Source organism: Schistocerca serialis, chromosome 4 (genome assembly GCF_023864345.2).
Source record: "Schistocerca serialis cubense isolate TAMUIC-IGC-003099 chromosome 4, iqSchSeri2.2, whole genome shotgun sequence".
Taxonomy (NCBI): Eukaryota; Metazoa; Arthropoda; class Insecta; order Orthoptera; family Acrididae; genus Schistocerca; species Schistocerca serialis.
The window spans coordinates 800,584,044-800,598,378 of NC_064641.1; the positions used below are offsets into that span (position 1 = coordinate 800,584,044).

Here is a 14,335-nt window from a genome sequence, read left to right on the forward strand (position 1 = left end):
TGTTTGATGGATGATGGGGGCATTCAAATGGTTCAAATGGTTCTAAGCACTATGGGACTTAACATCTGAGGTCATCAGTCCCCTAGACTTAGAACTGCTTAAACCTAACTAACCTAATGACATCACACACATCCATGCCTGAGACAGGATTCCAACCTGAGACCGTAGCAGCAGCAGGGTTCCGGACTGAAGTGCCTAGAACCGCTCGGCCACAGCGACTAGCGGTGGTGGCGTTGTTGGTGTGGTTTGCTGTGGGGGTAAGAGGTGTTTAGAGCAGTTTAGGTTTTTTATTTGGACTCTTCCCCCCCCCCCCCCCCCCCCTTAGGCATGGGTGTTGTTATTTTTTGTTGGTTATATTATGGTTTGGGTATTGTGTTTAACATGGATATTAGTTGGGGGGTTGCTGTTTTAAGGGGGGGGGGGGGGGGGGGGGGGTGAGTGAATTTTGTTTGCTCACACATTAGACTTCATTTTAGTTAGAAGGTTGGATAACAGATCTGACGATTTTAGTCTGTTGGTTTTCAGTATTGTGGGCTTCATTTTAGCCATATAGTTCAATTGAAATTTGTGTTTCTGGGTTTTTTGGAGTTGTGAGTGTATTCCTGGTGTCAAAGTCTTCGTATGAACTATATAGGTCAAGCAAAATTTGTGATGCCTATGTAGTCTCTAGGCTTCCATGTGACTCATTTTTGGGTTAATATTTGTTCTTGCATTGTGTTGTCATTCTTATTGTCATATATTTATATTTTCTCTGGCCAAAACCCCCTACTTCACGTGGTTGTCATGTTAGTTTCATTCTATTGCCACAGTTAAATATTTTGCTTGTGGTTTATATTTGTTTATGGATGTAAGGGATTCCATATTATAAACACTTGAAATAGGTGTGTCTGCCATCATGATCATGTCTCAGGTCAAGGTCAATGGGTGCTGTTGTGATCTTCAGGTTTGCTACTATTTCTTTACCTATGTTGAGGATTCCTTGGTAGGGATGGTGCTGCAGGTTATATCGCACAGAGAGTCTTTGACAGATGTGAAAATAATTGCCGGTGTGTCCTAGGGAAATGTGTTGAGATCTTTAATGTTCATGTTGGATATTAATGACAAGGTAGACAATAGTAATTTGTGTTTGAAAATGATGTAGTTATCTGTAATGAAGCAATCAGAAAAAAAAACTGCAGTCAAATCTTAGTAATGTTTCAAAGTGGTGCGTAGATTGGCAACTCACTTTAAGTGTGTAATTGTATACTTCACAAAATGCAAAAATTTTAGTGTGCTATAATATAAGTCTATCTATAATCTTATTGACCTGTATTCTGCTCTTGGTATCTGCTTGTCCACATTGTCTGCTCCTGAGCCATTATATGGTACACTGATCAGTTTTTAAATGACAAATACAACACTGTACAAGTTAACTTGAAATCTTTTCACATTTATTGGCACCAGTAATATTATGATAATCACTTCAATTTGTGGATTTATATAGTTTGCGTATTACAGGTCAGCACATCACTTCCACAACAAGTGATCTGACAGAGTGGCAACATTTTTACATTCCATTTTCACTATCGAATTCTAACTAATAAACAACATGATATTAGTTTCAGTATTTAGTCATTACACATAGTAGCTGTTCACTTTGTATATCTGGACAGAAATTATCTTGTAACATGAAGTTTAGAATTTGATAACTAATTGCATACTGGACCTCAACATATTTGTACATTATGACTGATAGTGGCCAAGATGTTGGCACATAGGCCTCTTAATACAGACTCTACACACTTTAATGTGCAACTGACTGCAAGATTTTAATAATGTGAATGAGTATGACAGGCTAATTGAATCATTGTCCTGCTTAAGTACTTATAGATGTGCATAAGAATAACAATCAAATTCTGTTGTTATATTTTTTATATCACTATGAAAGAGAGGAAAATCAGAGGACACAAATTATAGTAAGCAAAACAGCAGGTCTGTTTAACTATGAACTGCACGATTAGGAAAAAGATACAGTTATAAGTTATTATTTACGCTTCCATGTGGGTTGGCAGAGTTCATGAAATGTAACCAAAAAATGAAATTTTCCAGATGTTATAACTGTATCAGCAAACCATTGTGAAAAGTGTGGTAGACAGTATGTCCCATTTTACCAGTTGTTAGTGCGTCCACCACCGTAGCTGAGTGCACAGTGTGCTGGCTTGTCATGCCAGGGGGGGGGGGGGGGGGGGAGTGGAAGGGGGGGCAGGGGGGAAGAGCCAGGTTCAATTCCTGGCTGGGTTAGAGATTTTCTCCACTCAGGGACTGGGAGTTTGTGTCATCTTCATCATGATCATTTCATCTTCATCTACATACAAGTCACCAAAGTGGCGTCACCTCAAAAGACTTGCACCAGGCAATCAGGTCTACCCGCTGGGAGGCTCCTGCCACACAACATTTCATTTCAGTTATTAGGACTTTTTCCTGTTCCATTGCAACGAAGCCAAACTTTATGCCTGTGGGAGGCCACAGATTTTTTCCAGTGAGTTGTCCAACATGATGGGTGAAGAGTGTCAAATGTATACCAGTAACACTGATGCTGGAAGATCAGAGGAAGATGCAAATGATAGTTGCCCTGATTCCAGATGGTAGTGGCATCCAGATTCACATCCAGCCCATAGCAATAGACATGCAGTGACTGCTGATTGCATCATGATCATATCACAAATTAACATTAATATTGTGCACAATTTCACATTTGTAACAACCAGCTACCATTTTCTGGAAGCTGTGCTATGTAACAGGGTGTCATTTACGAGACTTCCTCTCATCCCTCTTCACCAAACGGCATGTTTCTAATAATGTAGTGACTGTTGCAAGTTGAGGAGTGAATTAATAATGAGAGACAATTCCCATATGACATCATTGACAGTTGTTTGTGAATGTCACTTTGCCAGTAATCAACACATAGGATCAATTGTGGTCATCATGCTGTTACAAAACTAATACTTTCTTTGGTACAAATGGGAATTTTTGGAATTGGAAAAATCTGGGCTACAAAAGCTATGGAATTGAATTTCAAAAATAACCATTAATTATGATTAAAATATTCTGCAATGTGAGTATTTGAAATGTGAGTAGTTTCTCAAATAAAATGGTTTTGGAAAAAGTAAAATGTTTATGGACAAGTGGAGAATGAGGGCTTTCAGATGAGCCATATAAACAAACAGCTATATGTTCAGTGACCTCCACATGCTCCTTACAAATCTTAAATTATGAACATTTGGCCCAGAGAACAGTGTCACAGAACTGCTGAAAAACCTGAACTGGCAGATGCTTAAATACAGATCCTGAGAAAACCTGCTTACAAAGTTACAAGTAAATGTATTAAGTGAGAAATATAGAAATATATCAAATCACTCTTCATTATTCCAGAGACCTTTTCACATCTCAAACATCAGTGCTGAGGTGCTACCACCTCTGTAGTGCTGTTTGAGTTTTGGGGGAATACCAAGTGGGCCGAGGCATGACCAGGAATTTGCACTGAGGAGGGATTTGTACTAGTGTAGTCTGTGCAATTATGCAAAGCCACTGTGCAAGGGTGGCATAACAAGTAGCACATCTACCTAGTGAGCAGGAGACCCAACTTTGAATCCTGGCCTTTGTACAAATTTTTGATCGTTACTTCAGACTGCTTATATACATCATACAAATGTATTACATCCCCTATTATTGCTCCCATAGTTGCTGCAAAGACAAGTTAGACTAGTTGCTCTGTGCACAGAGGCATTTAAGTAACCATTTTTCCTGTGCTCCTACAGTATTCCCCTGTAAATACATGTGTATGCAGAGTCAAATTTGTTGCCATCTGGCAGCTCTGAGCCAATGCAACCATAATTAAATTTTCTTCTCAGATTGTGCTGGCACAGCTTGAGAGACTTCATTACTGCTGCAGTTGTGCTTGTGCTCAAATATTATCAGCTTCAAACAGTTCACAATTTTATATAGATGAATATGAAATACTTCTTCTCTCACTGGTAACAAGGGATATTGCTTGCCCATGCACCTTGATATCAGACATCAGATTGATGACATTTTTGACTGTTCTTTAGCCATATTGTTCTGTCATGATGTTATTTGGCATTGTCACAGCATGTGCATTTATTTGGTGGTGCTCCACATTACTCCGAAACCAGGAGGCTGCTTGTAAAGGTTACACAATGCCCACACAGCATGGCAACTCATGGTAATACTGTGACTGCCATCCCAGCTTGAAGGCTCACTCTGTGGGAGTGATATGTTACCCCATACTCCATACATGAATGGAATAGAAAGTAAAAATAACATAACAAAATATTATGTGAAAAAAAATTACTTCTTCAAGATAATACATAGGTACACTATATCTGTATGGTTTACTAGTAGAGAGTAGTAAACAAAGGCACTTTGCTGTGGATAGAGTAAAATCCCCATACTGGGCATTAAAATGTTATGAGCCCATAACAGCAATATTCCATGTGTAGACAGAGTAATTTATTGTAAATAGTCTTCACGGGTTTGCCACTGGATGACGTGCAAATGCCAAAATAATTCCTTGGAGCAACTGTCCAACATCTTCAGGTTGTTGTACCTTGCTGGTGGGTGTATATAGAACAGGTGCACGAAGAATGCACAGGCGCGGAAATCATGGATGTGCAATGATCTGCAGATAGATGGCACCATATTCAAATGCCCTCACAGAGTAGCCCTCCTGCGCTGTGTGTGCTGTACTACACTATGTTAACTAACACTGCAGCCAGATGTCACTCACCAAGGAAAAAAAGAAAAGAGAAAAAAAAAAAAAAAACAGGCCAATGTTATGACGGGCCTGTTATCAAAAAAATCTGCAGGTCATTGTGCATGCATTATTTCCATGCCTGTGCATTCTTCGTGCTTGTGTTCTATGTTCAGAGCGTCAACATGTGGATACCGTTGGTTGTACCTAGCCACCAGCAAGGTACAATCACCTGAAGATGTTGGACAGTTGCTCCAAGGAAATATTGTGGAATTTACACAACATTATCCAATGGTAAACCTGTGAAGACTATTTGCAACATATCCACTGTGAAAGCTTGAATAGTCACAGAGTAGTGTATTGTTTCAAACATAACATTTTTTTAATAAACCCTGTAAATATTTCATGATGGCATTGATATGTACAATTTGTGCAATTACCTTTATTTCAACGAAGCCAAACTTTATGCCTGTGGGAGGCCACAGATTTTTTCCAGTGAGTTGTCCAACATGATGGGTGAAGAGTGTCAAATGTATACCAGTAACACTGATGCTGGAAGATCAGAGGAAGATGCAAATGATAGTTGCCCTGATTCCAGATGGTAGTGGCATCCAGATTCACATCCAGCCCATAGCAATAGACATGCAGTGACTGCTGATTGCGTCATGATCATATCACAAATTAACATTAATATTGTGCACAATTTCACATTTGTAACAACCAGCTACCATTTTCTGGAAGCTGTGCTATGTAACAGGGTGTCATTTATGAGACTTCCTCTCATCCCTCTTCACCAAACGGCATGTTTCTAATAATGTAGTGACTGTTGCAAGTTGAGGAGTGAATTAATAATGAGAGACAATTCCCATATGACATCATTGACAGTTGTTTGTGAATGTCACTTTGCCAGTAATCAACACATAGGATCAATTGTGGTCATCATGCTGTTACGTGAGGAGCCATAAAAAACTATGACTGTACATTTCTGATCGTTAACAAAGCAGGATACATTCTTATCATTATCCAGTCCATTTGTTACCATTACTATATAAAGCCCAGTAGAACAAAGCTTGTACATACACTGTGCAGATTGTACCATGCACATTCCAAGTGTTTTTGATTTTGCCAGTGCTTCAAATACTCACATTTCCAGAATAACATCATAATGAATGCACAATGTCAGAGTATATGCTTAATAAATTGTGAGATATATTCTACTAACTTCATTCACTGCTCTGGCAGTTTGCAGTGGTATATTGAACATCATGATTTGGGTCAAGAGTAGAGTGGCCAAGGAGAAGGCAGAGGAAGAATCACTCTTCTAACAAAGTCTGGGTAATAGCTGGTGTGTGACGAGTGCAGAACACGTTACGATGCTCAAAATATAATGAACATAACAGTAAAGGTAAAGCAGACTTATAGTATGTTCAGTTAACACAATCATTATGATTCCTGAAGTTTTCCTGGGATAATGAGTATTCCATGGGATTTCATTGTTGCAGCTGGATGATGTCAATATCTTGCCACAGCATTTTGGCTGAATGTAATAGCACAACCATTCCAAGAAAATCACTACATATCTTTTTAGTGCAGTTGATAACAGGGAAATTAAGGACTTGTGGCCTATAATTTCCATGATGCAATGCCCTCTAGTTAATTTTGTTTGACAATGCCTGTCCCCACACTGATGAGGCACTGGACAGTGACAACGAGTAGAGTAACCAACAAATTTTACAGATTTCTTAGAACATTTATGTTATATTCTGCATTCTATGTGAAAACTTTGGGACCTGCAAATCTCATTGAGAAATGAGTGAGACAGATACTTACAAAAGTTCTGAGCTGTCTTGTGGAGATCACTCCAAATGGATGCAAATTATAAGAGGATACTTCTAAAAGTAAATAACATTTACTTTTCCAGACATTTTTACTCAAAATAATGTAAAAATCTTATTTTACACCATGTTTTTGTATCTTAGCAGTTTTTCTACGTAGTCATCACTCATATTTAAACATCTGTCATTTTCCTCCACAACCTTTCCTATGGCTTCTGCATACCCATTTGCTACCAGGTTGTTGAACCAGTCACTGGCATCCTCTCTCAGTTTCTGGTCATTTCCATAGTGCTTAACACCCAAAAAATCCTTCCATTTAGAAAAAGATAGTAATCACTGAGGACTAAGGCAGGGCTATAATATGGATGTTTGGAAACTTCCGACTTAAACCATTGAAGCAAATCCTTCATCGATGCATCAGAATGTGGTTGAATATTATCATGAAGAAGCACGATGCTGTTGGACAACACTTCAAGCTCTTTGTTTTGAACAATTTGGCATATTCAGTGAAATATCTGATGCTATTCCACTGCATTTATGGTCTTTCCTCTGAGCATAAATTTGACGAGTAGGGTGCCCTTCTGATGCCAAAACACTTTGGCCGTAACCTTTTCCATGCTCTTAATTTGTTTGGCTTCTTTTGCCTTTCTCTGTGGTCATGAATGATGTCATCTCGTTCACTGGCACTTTGTTTCTGAACTTTTGTGCAAAATCCTGGTCCTGTCTCCAATAACAATGTGGGTCAATAACTCCTCACCGCCCTTGTCATGCCTAATAAGAAAAGTCAGCACTGCTCCCATTCAACACTTTTAAAGTTCATCTTTCAAAAGTTGTGGAACCAACATGATCCACACTTTTTGACAGCCCAAATAATGAGTACAATTTGGTAGAGAACTGATAATGAAATTTCAGGAAAGCACATATTCTGTTTATCAATACAGAATCATCTGTCCTATTTAACTTCTTTTTCAGTCCTTGACATGGGTTTGTCGGTCACTGTTTTTCATCATGAATATTCATTTGTATGTAATTAAATCTGATGTATCATTTTCAAACTGAAGCATCAGTCATCGTATTTCCATAAATTTCAGTTTTCTGCGCGTAAATTCGATAGAGTGAACCTTTTTAGCTTTCAGAAACCATACCACTATATAACTGGTGGGACTGTTAAATCTGCCACACTTTTTAAAATAAAAGAAATAAAAAGTAAATAACCACTCCTACTCACTGTTAGCATCATACTGTTGCCATCTATTTGGAAGATCTGTGCTGTGGCATAGTGGCAGGGGCTGGGGGAAGGGACAGGGGGAGGGGTAATTGTGCAGCTCTTCAAATCAAATTGTTCTTAGTTTTAGAATGACCCCTCATACTCTGTTGTCCATGATGGACAAACTAGCTGCCAATCTATTAGTACACATAAGATGATGCAATATCTACCTACATAGACACTTCACAAACCACTTTATGGTGTGCTTCAGAGGGCACCATGTACCACTACCAGTTTTTTCCTTTCCTATTACACTTGTAAATGGATTGAGAGAAAAATGACTGTCTATATGCCTCCTTATGAGCCATCTCTTATCTTGTCTTCATACTCATTATGCAAAATGTTCATTGGTGATGGTAGAATCATTCTGCAGACAGCTGTGAAGACCAGTTCACTAAATTATTCCCCTTCATCATATTGTTTCTATTTTTTGTTGTGCTGTATATATTAATGGCTGTGTGTTTCTGTATCACGTAAATAATGCAATGTTTGCAAGATGTTGGTACTGTATTTTTAGTGTCTCAGTTACATGATAATAAAAACTACACAACATGAGTCAATATCTCAGCAATTGTCAGGCAATCTGTTTTGGTGGTTTCTGGCAAAACTTGTACAGACATAATAATTTCATGTATATTTGTAGGTATTAAAATTTTGTACAAAAGACATGAAAGCACTCTATGATTCGTAAAATTGGTAACTTACATCTTATTAATGCAACACTAAGAATCATGTAATATCTCAAGTGTAATTTTTTAAAATATTACATATCTTAATGTTTCTGTTTCTCAGTGATGTCATACACTGAAATGTGTCTGTATTGTTGTAGTGGCCCTCAGTCAATTGCCAGAGTTTATCTCAGATCCCAGCACAGTTGGAAATAAGCCAATGCCGTTCCACAGATGCACGATTAACCTTAACTGTGAAAATCTGGACGTTCTCACAAAAGCATATGAAGCAGCAACAAAAGGAAAAATTTCAGAGAGGTTAGCACTGTACCAAAATAATACAAACAAGTTATTTGCTTTAAATTCAGTATTAATACTAACCTTCATAAGTGTGGTTGTGCACATTAAATGTAAATTGGAGAATACAAACTGTGTAGATTTACTAATTTGTTGAGAAAGCAGGCTTTCCTGGCAAATTTCACTAATGCAATCTTCTTGAGTTGTCAGCTAAGTTGCTATGTTGTCTTGTAGCACTGCTTCAAGTTGCCTGAAGGTGACCTAGGAACAAGGAAGCATTTAGCAGCAGAGAGCCACAGTGGAAGAAGACTGTTATAAGTTATAAGCTATCAGAGAAATTCCTTTTTCAGATATAGAAAAACTCAACTTACACATTTATACACACACAGCTCATGCATACATGAGACAGCAGTGGCTGTGTGTGTGTGTGTGTGTGTGTGTGTGTGTGTGTGTGTGTGTGTGTTTGTTTGTTTTTCCTACATCTGAAGAAGGACTTTCTCTGACAGCTAATATCTAATAATCTTCTATGAGTGTGACTGTCTGCCACTCGATGCCACCTCTATGTCCATCTCATACTGGTGTTATTCCATTCTGGATTTTCCATTGCTTAAACTTGTTGAAACATTACTTTCAGAAGACATTGCCTCTCATCTAACTCAAAAGATTTCATTTGGTTATCATTCAATTAGGCTACAGAGACATGTATACATAACTACATACACTGGGCAATTCATGATATTCACAGCATGTATGATTACCTTGTTCTATTTGTGCAATTTAATTTATGCCCAAAAATGGAAGGTTTCCTCTTTTACTGCCTGCAAACAAGTTATTTAAATTATCTATCCTCCTGTTTAGCTTTTTTCTGGAATTTCTTTGTTGTATGCTCCTTGAGTTCTAAATGGGCATTTTTGCTCCAAAACTCTTCTCTTTTATGTTTGTAAACACTGTCAAATCATAATACAGCCATATTTTGCTTGAGTGTTTTGATAATTAAGATTTTTAATCTTTTAGTTTCATATTTAGCTTTTTTAGAATCTTATTTTCAGAACACTCTTTCTGCAATAAAACCTGTGGTGTTTCCATAAATTCCTATTAATAATGGAAATACATGTTATGAAGAAGAAAGAACATGATTACTTACTCAGTGGTCAGAATGAATTCTGTTGGAAGTCTTATTTATGGTCTACATTAAATTGGTTCACTAGTTGCATGAAACATGCTGCCAGGTGGATCTATACATAAATATGAAATGAGAAAGTCATTTGGTGGTGACTGGTCCTTGTTGTCAACATTGATTCTCTGGGTATACTGAAAACAACTTATATCAAAAATGTATAGGGTGACACAGAATGAATCTTTCACTCTGCAGCAGAGCATATGCTGTTTTTAAACTTACAAGCAGACTAGAATTGGGTGCTGCACTGGGACTAAAACCCAAAACCCTGCCCATTATGTGCAACACTTCCACTGATTGAGCAATCAAAGTATAATCCATGACCTGCCCTCATAGCCTCACCTCCACCAGCAACCTCACCCGCCCTCCAAACCCACGGGAACTCCCTTGCATCCTTTGACATAAATTATAGAAAAATTGAATTACTGCAAGAACAATGCCCACCTACTGAGTATCAATTTACTTTTTGAGTGTGATCACTGTGCATGATGGTCTTTTGTCCTGGTAATAGGTATTTAAATTTCTTAAACATCCATACTATTGCTAATATCTCTTTTTTGAGTTATGCTATAATTCCTTTCAGTATGTGTGAGCATACGGCTTGCAAATGCTACAGGTTTTTGTTCCACTACAACACCAATAGTGTTTCTTCATACAGTTGGGCCCCGAGGCCATGATCTGAGGCATATGTCATGAGATGAAACAGTTGGCTACTATCAGAATGCACCAGTAATTTTGCTGACACCAAACTGTCCCTGACAGCTAAGAAATTGGCTGTGCATTCTTTTGTCCATCACCACACTGAATATTGTTTCAATATATTTGCCATATGTGGCACATTTAGAACTGATTTGTTAAAAAAATTTTTGTAAAATTCTGCCATCCTTAAATATACCTAGTTGTTGTTCATTGGATGGTTCCAAACACTTGCGAGTTCTATCTCTCTTACTTAGGTCTGGTCTTATTCCTTCTCTATTTATCAAATGTCCTAAAAATTTAACGTCGGTCCTACTGAATAGAGATTTGGAAAATTTCAGTGTATTTTCCCGTGAATATAACGAGATATGAGTTTATCCAATAAGTAAATGTGATCTTCCCAGATTTATGTTATTAACATTATGTCTTCTACGTATACCAAGATATTGTGTTTCAGATCATCTCCAATTGCCTTATTATGAACGCTTATGAAGACCAATACTAAGATGTTCAGTCCAAACAGTAGAACCCTGAACTGATAAGCTCTACCCTCAAACAGAATTGTTGTATATTTGTCTAACATCTTGCATACTCCAATTTGCCAATATCCTAATGTTAAATCCATAGTAGTAATGTACTTCACCCCTGCAAACCTTGTCAACTGCTCATGTATCATGGGCAGTCTGTCTCTTTCTGGTCCTGGTAATCTACTTAATGTTCTTGGGTCAAGTGTAGTCTGCTGTTCAACTGGTTTCTTAATGACAACCAGTGAGTTATTATAACAACTGTTAGATACTTCTATTACATCCCAATCTATGATCCTATTAATTCAGTGTGCATCAGACCATACCCTCCTCTGGTTTTAGTTTATGCATCTCAACCTGGGATGTTTATTTCCCAAGCACTGGAGTAAAACTTTACATATAATTTAAATTTGTGGAGCCGAACACTGAAAGTTTTTAATAAGTCTTACTATTAATAGTATTAATATGTTTCAGTTTTCTATCATCAGAATAAGTACAACTTTTCACAAATGTGCCTCTACTTTTTGAATTCCCCTCATATATCTGTACCTGTATGTAGATGATTTTGTAAATAAGCTTTACCTATAATGTACTTTTAAAGATATAACAAGGGATGGCTTTTCTGATAGTGCATACGCATCAATAGTGAGTTTCGGCATTAACATCTATTTATAAATAGCTGTTTAACCATGCATAACACCACGGTCCAAGCTAGTAACATATTTAATTCTACTAACCCCCTAAGACATCCCCCCCACTGGTAAAAGCACAAATCGCACCCTGTATTAATTTCATGTCATGCCATGTCCTTTAAAACTACTGATGTCTTGTATGGTCCCACACATAAAGGATCTTGAGGTTTTATCTTTAATGTGCATGTAAAATCTGTAATTGTTCCTGGTTTCAACAAAAATATCCCTTTTTGACTGGTTAGCAACTGAATAATGTCTACGTTCTCCTGTGCATTAAGTCCTGATGATTTATCAATATTAGCTGCTACATCTTTCACTGATATTGTTCCTACATATATAGTGCTCACATGTATCTCTGTTAGATATATCACAGTTTCTATTGTGAGCACTACATTCTCTTGACTAGTTTCCGTGCAATCGAATGACAAAGATTGTAGTTGCTGATCATCACCATGTGGAAAAGTTATTATCCCATTTATGTGTGCCAACAGAAAACTGAATTAAGATTTCCGCCAGTACTGATTTACTATTTGTCCTGTAATTCCGATTAACTTCACTCTAGCGAACACCAGCCTCAAGAATACATACATCAAATTATAAATCATCAAAAAAATTCTGGTCCACAAAGCAAATTTCACTGCCTGAATTCATAATTACACCTACTGATACCTTGCCTATCATGCCATGTCACAATACATTTTTTAAAACAAACAGTTTAGATACAGCTGTTATAAATTTATGTCATATCTTGCAAATAGAACAACATGAAGATCAAGCACTTCTTAAACACATTCAATGGTTAGGAAATAGGATCAGTGAATTAAACACCAGGTGGAAGCTCCACAGAGGGATACTGTTTCACAAAAGTCACTTTTTGAGTAACAGGTTGCTATGTACTGAATTAATAACATGGCACATACATCTAGGATATGGCTACTTTGGCCCTAAGAAATGTACCATGCACTTTAGAAAATATTATTACTTTAAAAATGTGCACTGACAAGTTAAAAATTTTACGACAGTTTAAGACGTCACAATGTGAAAATACAGATGATGAAATTATACACCTTACTTCATCCCATAATACCCAGTGAGTTATGGGGTTTAGAAGCAGAGGACTTCTACAGTCTAAAACAAGTCGGGAGACTGGAACATTTATTATTGGATAACAGTACACTGTTTATGCCAAGGTAATGTAAGGAGTTCCTAGCATGGGAAAAAGTCAGTCATATCCTTATATCCCAGTACCAACCACAGGCTAACCCCACCAGAAGTGTGATGCAGGAATTAGGATGGCTAAGTCGAATGTATTGTGCTGGTAAACTCTCCCAGTGGATTTAGATGGTGACTGATTTTGAAAGATTACTGAATGAACTCCTCCAGTTCATTACCCAGTTGCCACCCACAGAGATTTTATGTGAGCAAATCAGAGGTGAACCTTTGCCAAAAAAAAACCAACTGGCCCAAAGAGAATGTGTTGATTACTCCAATATCGCAGTCAAATACCAAAAAGACATCAATTAAAGCAAATAACATGAGAAAAAAAGGATGGGAAAAGAACCCCAATAGTGTACAAATTAGAGGGCTTGGTATTAGTAAAGAAGCATAATAGAAGTTCAAAGAATGAAGGACTTACTTCCAAGTTTCAGCATCTCTACAAAGGGATACATAAAATAACACAGGTACCTCAGCCAAAAGAACTGTACTCACCAACCCGATTACAAGGAAAGGAAAAGGGATGTTTAACGAGCAAGATTTAAAATCCTTTGTTGTCAGTGAGAGATAAATTCTTCATTACATTATGTTAAAATTTAAGGCAAAGTGGAATTCAGTGAAACCCCACAACCTATTTAGGGAAGATTAGGTTAGAGGGTATGATGTCAAATATAGGCAAGGGATATTCAATGACAGTCCATAAGTAAAGGAATGAAGAGATGAGTTACGGAAATTAGATAGTAATCAAGTGATGAACTCTTACCTGAGCTGAATGAGATGACGAATATGAAAGTCATGGTTGATATTAACCCATGAGGTGCCTCGTAAAGGAGAATTAAGTACTAGTGTTGCAGTTATTAAGAAAAATAGTTAAGTATATGTCGGTAATATGCTAAATGATGACACTATTAGGATCAGAGCAATAATTTTCTGTCGGTTGTTCTTTTAAGACACGGACCTTCTAGACTTTTTTTGTTAGGATATTAATCGAATAGAGGATAATATTATGTTATCTGCTCAATCAATTTTGATTAAAGGTACACTATATTGGTATTGACTGGTGAGCATAAAGGAATCATTAGTGGATGAGAAGGTGTAATCTAAGACTATCAAGAATAGTATCCCCTGGTTTCTATCTGAAAGAGTCTACAGGCCTGTATATCATAGTTCAAATTTCATGAATGGAACCCTTTGATTACAGTAATGACAGTGAT

At 37.3% G+C, this 14,335-nt stretch overlaps 1 protein-coding gene across 1 annotated transcript in view; it reads left to right on the forward strand.

Moving 5' to 3' along the window:
• The window catches only part of LOC126473391 (pyridine nucleotide-disulfide oxidoreductase domain-containing protein 2-like), a 169,114-nt gene that overhangs the window by 115,793 nt on the left and 38,986 nt on the right, over positions 1–14,335 (forward strand). Inside the window, exon 8 of the mRNA XM_050100399.1 lies at positions 8,682–8,838. Within this exon, the coding sequence (XP_049956356.1) occupies positions 8,682–8,838 (157 nt within the window). The remainder of the gene's footprint in view (positions 1–8,681; positions 8,839–14,335) is intronic.